The sequence below is a fragment of the Trachypithecus francoisi genome, unplaced genomic scaffold (assembly GCF_009764315.1).
Source record: "Trachypithecus francoisi isolate TF-2019V2 unplaced genomic scaffold, Tfra_2.0 Lachesis_group4, whole genome shotgun sequence".
NCBI classification, from domain to species: domain Eukaryota; kingdom Metazoa; phylum Chordata; class Mammalia; order Primates; family Cercopithecidae; genus Trachypithecus; species Trachypithecus francoisi.
The window spans coordinates 114,978,049-114,985,667 of record NW_022681469.1 but is presented as its reverse complement, the minus strand read 5'-3'; the positions used below and the strand labels follow the sequence as shown (position 1 = coordinate 114,985,667).

General features: G+C 49.2%; 1 protein-coding gene across 1 annotated transcript; it reads right to left on the bottom strand.

Annotated features, from left to right (window-relative positions):
• Nucleotides 1-2,048: 2,048 nt before the first annotated feature.
• On the bottom strand, nt 2,049-2,807 carry LOC117072212 (gap junction gamma-3 protein-like). Its single transcript, XM_033192127.1, has one exon. It carries the CDS (start codon nt 2,805-2,807, stop codon nt 2,049-2,051), a length of 759 nt encoding a protein of 252 aa, XP_033048018.1.
• Between the last annotated feature and the right edge of the window lie 4,812 nt (nt 2,808-7,619).

The following is a 7,619-nucleotide window of genomic DNA, read 5'->3' as shown; positions in this document are numbered from 1 at the left end:
TATACATCATTGTTGGTATATGTACTTTATTGTACTTTTAGAGATGGAGTCTCGCTATGTTGACCAGGCTGATCTCGAACTCCCGGCATCAAGCCATCCACCCATCTTGGCCTCCCAAAGTGTTGGGATTACAGGTGTGAGCCACTGTGCCCAGCCTAACTTGTTTTTTTTTTCTTTGGTCCAGCAAGGGCTTGTGAGTGTGTCTGGGAACAATGTAAAATCTGGCTTGGAAAAAACCCACTCAACTCAAAGCCCCAAAACAGAGCTGAGATGCTTTTGAGGGAGAGAGCCTCATTGGTCTCCTTGTTGGAGAGGCCCCAACTTATCAGTAAATATTGGTTAACATCTCTCATCCGGTAGGACTAAACATAGAACCAACTGCCCTTGCACAGAAGGCCATGTATTGTATTATTCAACCTCGATGGAATGACCAGAAAAGGCAAAACCATAGAGATAAAAAGTCGATTAAGGCCAGGCGCTGTGTCTCACCCCTGTAATCCTAGCACTTTGGGAGGCCAAGGTGGGAGGATCACCTGAGGTCACCAGCCTGGCCAACATGGTGAAACCCCGTCTCTACTAAAAATACAGAAATTAGCCCGGCATAGTGGTGCGTGCCCGTAATCCCAGCTACTTGGGAGACTGAGGCAGGAGAATTGCTTGAACCCAGGAGGAGGGAGGCGGGGGTTATAGTGAGCAGAGATGGCTCCACTGCACTCCAGCCTGGGCGACAGAGCAAGAAAAATAAATAAGTAAATAAATAAATAAATAAATAAATAAATTGCTAAGATTGGTATTAAATCCAGGGGAGAGCCTTTCATCATGTTAGCAGGATCATAGTGTCCTCTGGTGGCAATAACACGCAACTGCAACTGAGTTGCCTGTGCAGAAAAATCTTTCCTGAATCCTGAAAGCTGCTTTATGTTCTATTAGCTTAAGAAGGAAATCTGACACTGATCCGCACAGTGTGTTTTACGATCCTGCCCATAAAGATTAAGTGATTAAGGATCCAGAGAAGCCCACTGCTCCCAGAGCAAGTGCCTGAGCCTAGGAGGCTTCTGACCCGACTCTCTGTCACCCAGGCTGGAGTGCCGTGGTGCAATCTTGGCTTACTGCAAGCTCTGCCTCCCGGGTTCAAGCGATTCTCCTGTCTCAGCTTCCTAAGTGGTTGGGATTATAGGCGCTCTCCACCATGCCTGTACTTTTTTGTATTTTTAGTAGAGACGGAGTTTCACCATGGTGGCCAGACCGTTCTCAAACACCTGACCTCAGGTGATCTGCCTGCCTCGACCTCCCAAAGTGCTGGGATTACAGCGTGAGCAACCGTGCCTGGCCGAAAAACAGGATTTTAAGCCTGAACTCAGAGGCAGTGCAGACTGGGGATCTGCACTGGGAAGTCGTCTGCAAGGACGTGGTGGCTGGAGCTACAGATAGAGGAAAAGTTATCCAGGGAGAGTGAGGGTGTGAGATGGGGAGAGAGAGGGACTGCAACACAGTCCTAAGGAACACCAGCGTTTTTTGTTTTTGTTTTTGTTTTTGAGACAGAGTCACCGAGGCTGGAGTGCGGTGGCACCATCTTGGCTCTTTGCAACCTCCACCTCCCAGGTTCAAGCAATTCTCCTGCCTCAGTCTCTCAGGTAGCTGGGATTATGGATGCCCGCCACCATGCCCAGCTAGTTTTTGTAGTTTTAGTAGACACGGGGTTTCACCGTGTTGGCCAGGCTGGTCTTGAACTCCTGACCTCAAGTGATCCACCTGCCTAGGCCTCCCGAAATGCTGGGATTACAGGCGTGAGTCACTGCGTCTGGCCCAGTTAGTGCTTTCTGAGAGACCAATTTCTCCAAAGTTTTCAACTTGACATAATCAACATAACCATCCTGTGTATTAGGGCATGGCAGGTCCTTCACTCCTTCAGCTCTTTTGTTTAACCAGTACCTCGACTTGGCCATATCCACAGGTCGGGGAGGTCAGGAGTTGTCACCCCTAGTCACTGGGGCTGTGGGGCACATGGTCTCTGAAATGGAACAAGGCTGACCAGACCGACGGATGGCTCACAGTGTCTGCTGGAGGTTCCTTTTGCTGCTCAGGGCCAGGGCATGGCTGGAGGAAGAGGCCCCACCCAGGAAGTTCCACAGGGGCTTACACAGTCTTCCCAGACCCAGAAGCACAGTCTCCAAAAGAGTGAACAAGAGACGGAACCCACTGACTCTAAAAATGGCTTTTAGAAAGATGATCTTCTCCGAGGGGCGGGAAAAGGTGCAGGTTAATCTATACGGGCAAGGCTCTTGGCCACATGCAAAGGAGCTGGGCATCTGGAATCCATACAGGTGGTACTGCAACCCCGGCGCTGTCCCCTCCAGGACCAGCTGAGCTCCCAGCTGAGCCACATAAGCCCAGAGCAGCGTGAGGCTTCCAGCCCCTGGGGTATCTCTGCTGCTCTCCCCTCCCTGGATCAGGGTGTCCTCTTCCTCCTTCCCCTTTCCTGATAATTCCCAGTGCCAGATCACATGATACAGAGTGAAACCCATGTAGAGGACGCTGGGTACAGCCACCAAGATGACCTGGAAGACCCAGAAACACAGCGGGGAGAGGGAGTGGAAGGCAGCAAAGCAGGCAGCCTTGCAGCCCGGCTGCTGGGTGTGACACACGAATTCACTCTGCTCATCGCCATAGACTCCAGGCCCACTGGCAGCCAGCAGCACAAGGCGGAATCCCAGGAGTACGGGGAAGCAGGAGGCGCCCCACGGGGCGGGGGATGGGGAGTGCCCGCTCTTCTCCGCCAGCAGCCGCCACAGGAACCTGCTACACATCCTGTTAGGGAGCTTTAAAAAAAGATGATTGTACATTATTGATTTTTTGTTTTTAAAGACTTCTGTTGCCCAGGCTGGTGTGCAATGGTGTGATCATAGCTCACTGCAGCTTCCAACTCTTGGGCTCAAGCAATTGTCCTGTCTCAAGTTCCTGAGTAGCTGGGACTACAGGTGCACGTCCAGCTAAGTTTTAATGTTTTTATAGATATGGGGTCTTGCTATGTTTCCCAGTCTGGTCTCAAACGCCTGACTTCAAGCAATTCTCCTGCCTTGGCCTCCCAAAGTGCTGGGATTGCAGGTGTGAACCATTGCACCAGGTTAAGAGTGTTTGTTTGTTTTTTTGACAGAGTCTTGCTGTGTCGCCTAGGGTGTAGTGCAGTGTCACCATCTCCGCTCACTGCAACCTCTGTCTCCTGGCTTCAGGCGATTTTCCTGCCTCAGCCTTCTGAGTAGCTGGGATTATAGGCGTACGCCACCACACCTGGCTAATTTTTTGTATTTTTAGTAGAGATGGGGTTTCACCATGTTGGCCAGGCTGGTCTTGAACTCCTGACTTCAGGTGATCCACCTGCCTTGGGCTCCCAAAGTGTTGGAATTACAGGCATGAGCCACTGTGCAGGGCCATGTATTGATTTATGACTTTGCCTGTAACTTCTGCCTCTCTGCCTTTGAAAACCCTTACCTGCAAGCCACTGGGGAGTTCAGGTCTTACACTTGAGCTGGCTGATTCTCCTTGTTTGGCACCCTGAAATAAATGCCTCAGTTTCTCTCACTGGAATCCAGACATCAGTGTTTGCAGCACCCGGTGAGCGGATCCAAGTTCCATGAGGTAACAGACGTCCAATGGGGGTGCTGTCATCCCGCGGAGGTTTTCCTCCATAATAAAAGGCAGGAATTGGCTGGGCGCCGTGGCTCACGCCTATAATCCCAGCACTTTGGGAGGCCGAGGCGGGTGGATCACCTGAGGTCAGGAGTTGTAGACCACTCTGGCCAGCATGATGAAACCCCATCTCTACTAAAAATACAAAAAAGTAGCTGGGTGTGGTGGCGGACGCCTGTAGTCCCAGCTACACGGGAGGCTGAAGCAGGAGAATTGCTTGAACTCGGGAAGTGGAAGTTGCAGTGAGCCGAGATCGCGCCGAGATCACTCCAGCCTGGGCAACAAGAATGAAACTCCGTCTCAAAAAAAAAAAAAAAAAAAAAGAAGAAAAGAAAAAGAAAAGAAAAAAAAAGAAGGCGGGAATTGTGAAAGTTGTGCGAGGAAGACCGGATGACCGTTATCTCACGGCCTTTGCATCCAGGCTTTGAGCCAAATTCCCAAGGACTGGATCCTAACACTTGGCTGCAACTATTTCTGTGACCAGTAGGGGACAGGCAAAAGCCATAGAGAATCCGGCCCAGAGCTGATTGGAACCTGCCTGAGAAAAAGACCTCTTATTGTTTAAGCTGGCGGTCCCCAATCTCTTTGGCACCAGGGACCAGCTCCGTGGAAGACAGTTTTTCCACGGATTAGGGAGGGGAATGGTTTTGGGATGATTCCAGCGCGTCCCATTTATTGTGCATTTTATTTCTATTATTATTACGTTGTAATGTATAATGAAATAATTCTACAACTCGCCATGGTGTAGAATCAGTGGGAGCCCTGAACTTGTTTTCTGGCAACTAGACGGTCCCATCTGGGGTTGATGGGAGACAGTGACAGATCATCAGGCGTTAGATTCTCACAAGGAGCGTTCAACCTACATTCCTCGCATGCACAGTTCCCAATAGGGTTCATGCTCCCATGAGAATCTAATGCACATGCTGATCTGACAGGAGGCGAACTCAGGCGGTAATGGGAGCAATGGTGGGGTGGCTGTAAATACAGATGAAGCTTCGACCCTGCAGTTTACCTTCTGCTGTGTGGTTCAGCTCCTAACAGGCCATGAACGGGTACCAGGGGTTGGGGACCCCTGCCTCAGAGTATCTTGTCTCTGCCTGGCAGACTCTCCTGGGGCTAGTTCCCAGGTAGGCTGGAAGAATGATGCACAGTGAATCAGGCAAAATACGTCAATCAGGTATAGCCAGGTATACATATGTTAAGGTCCTCTTCAATTTCTCTGAGCTTTGCTTTTTCAACCTTCTTTCCCAGTAGAATTCACTATCCCGGCCAAGGGGTTGTTCTTGGTCATCAGAAATATTTAGTGTTTTCTATTGCCTTTGCTTATGCATTTATTGATTCATCCAGAAATTATGTATTAATTACCTATTGTATTAATATGTGCATTTATTTATTATTTTTTTTTTTATTTTTCGAGACAGGGTCTTGCTCTGTTGCTCAGGTTGGAGTACAATGGTACAGTCATAGCTCACAGCAGCCTTGACCTCCCATGCTCAAGTGATCTTCCTGCCTCAGCCTCCCAAATCGCTGGGTCTACAAGTGTGTGCCACCATGCCCGGATAATTTTTTATTTTTTTAAATGTAGAACCAGTGTCTTGCTATGTCGCCCAGACTGATCTGGAACTTCTGGCTCAAGCAGTCCTCCCACTTTGGCATCCCAAAGAGCTGAGATTACAGGCATGAGCCACCGTGCCCGGACTTATATATTTGATTCTCTGGTAGGCACTGGAGACTCAAAAGAACACGGTATGTAAAATTCCATTCTGTGTGGAAATCTTTTGACCTTGACTTGGCAAGCTCTCTTAGGCCTCCACATCTCTCTGAAATCCAAATTGCTCCAGGAAGTTTTCCCTGGGTATCTCAGTAGCCCTGTGTCCCTCTCCTCCTGCCCCACACCTGACCAGGACTTGAATCCTGCGGCTTCTCGCTCCTCCTTCATCATCATCCATGTTTCTTGTTATAGATGAGGTCACATCTCCTATTCAATTTTCCTTAGCCCTGGTCTGATCATGTGGATTTTGGTTTCTTCGTTGATCTGAAATGTTTAACTTTCACCTTTTATTTGCTCCAAGTGTCCTCATATTTTCACATATCACATGCTGTATTTTTCTCTCTTGATTATTTGCATTTTCTTTTTTTGAGACGGAGTCTTGCACTGTCGCCCAGGCTGGAGTGCAGTGGTGAGATCTCAGCTCACTGCAACTTCCACCTTCTGAATTCACGTGATTCTTCTGCCTCAGCCTCCCGAGTAGCTGGGATTACAGGCACACACAACCACACCCGGCTAATTTTTTGTATTTTCAGTAAAGACGGGGTTTCACTATGCTGGCCAGGCTGGTCTCGCTCTCCTGACCTTGTGATCCACCCTCCTGAGCCTTCCAAAGTGCTGGGATTACAGGCGTCAGCCACCGCGCCAGGCAACTATTTGCATTTTCTTTCCTGAACTTGGCTACTGTTCAGATAGGATGTTTTAGCCCCGGAAGGGGAAAAGATGGATTTTATGTAGACTTAAAAAAAAAGTAATTTCTCGGCTTTGATTTTCAAATTGGAGTCGAAGTGTTAAAATAAAAAATTGTAGCCTTCAAACTTAGGCTTTCATGAAAGATAAGATGATTAACTCAGAATTCTAAAGGCTGGGAATGACTCTTCTATGGAACCCAGCTTGGAGGATGGAGTTTGGAATAATCCAGAGTGGGAGGCTGAGTATAGAATATGAAGAAAGTTCTTGTCACTAGACGCAGTGGCTCACGCCTGTAATGCCAGCACTTTGGGAGGCCGAGGCAGGCAGATTACTTGAGGTCAGGAGTTCAAGACTAGCCTGGCCAACATGGTGAAACCCTGTCTCTACTGAAAATATAAAAATTAGCCGGGTGTAGTGGCTGATGCCTGTAATCCCAGCAACTTGGGAGGCTGAGGCAGGAGAATCGCTGGAACCTGGGAGGTGGAGTTTGCAGTAAGCTGAGATCACAACACTGCAATCCAGCCTGGGCAACAGAGCAAGACTCCTTCTCAATAAAAAAAAGAGAAAGAGAGAGAGAGAAAAAAGAAAGTTCTTGTCCCACAGGAAGGAAAAGCACAGACACAGGCAGGTGAGGCTTCATGAGAAGGTCGGGGTGAGAGCTGCCCTGTGTGTTTGGGGTTGATAACTGTGTGTGGCGATTGGTGACTCATTTGAGGACACTCACTCTCAGGGACTCAGAGGGAGTCTGAGAACCTCAGAGCCAATTCCTGCTTCATTGAGCTGTACCCTAGAGAGCTGAGGGCTCTCAAATAAACTTTGGCTGGTGGGCCAAGGCCAACATGGTGTGGAGATGTGGAGCAGCTGGAGTGGAGGGCCGGGTCTCCCAGAGAGCCAAAGAGTGTGGGGAAACTGAGGCACAGAAGAGGCTTGGGTTTGTGTGAAAGAGCTTGCAGGGTTCTAGCACCTCACGGCCAGAGCGGCCATGGCCATGCCTGTGGATGTCAGCAGGGGACACCTGAACAATCCCTAAGGGACAGCAGGTCCGGGCCATGCTTGGAATTGCCCAAGTCAGAGTGTCCAGGAACCATGACCTCCAGGGGAAACCAAGAGTTTCAGATGAATCCAGTGCTTGGGAGCAGGACCAATGAGAAAATCAAGTCACATTTCTACAGGATTTTACAGTTAATACTGTTCTCTGTCATGCTAGACAAAGAGAGATGATTATTTATTAGCTTCTATAGATTAGACAATGGCAGGCAGTGGTTCGAGGCGAGACGATTTTTGGGTCCGAGTCAGCTCAGGGCAGGCATCCCAGTCTTTGGTCTCCAAATCCACCTCCTGTCTGTCTCCGCACACTGTTCCTTGGGCCTTGAGGATCCATTGACAGTGATTTCTGTGATTCAGCTCCCATGTCAGGCAGGAAGGGCAGCTACTAGGGCTGAGATCCCACATTGCCTCCAGCCCTTGCTTC

Excerpts from the sequence above, each read along its gene's own strand:
- LOC117072212 (XM_033192127.1), bottom strand. The coding sequence starts at position 2,807 with ATGTGTAGCAGGTTCCTGTGGCGGCTGCTGGCGGAGAAGAGCGGGCAC.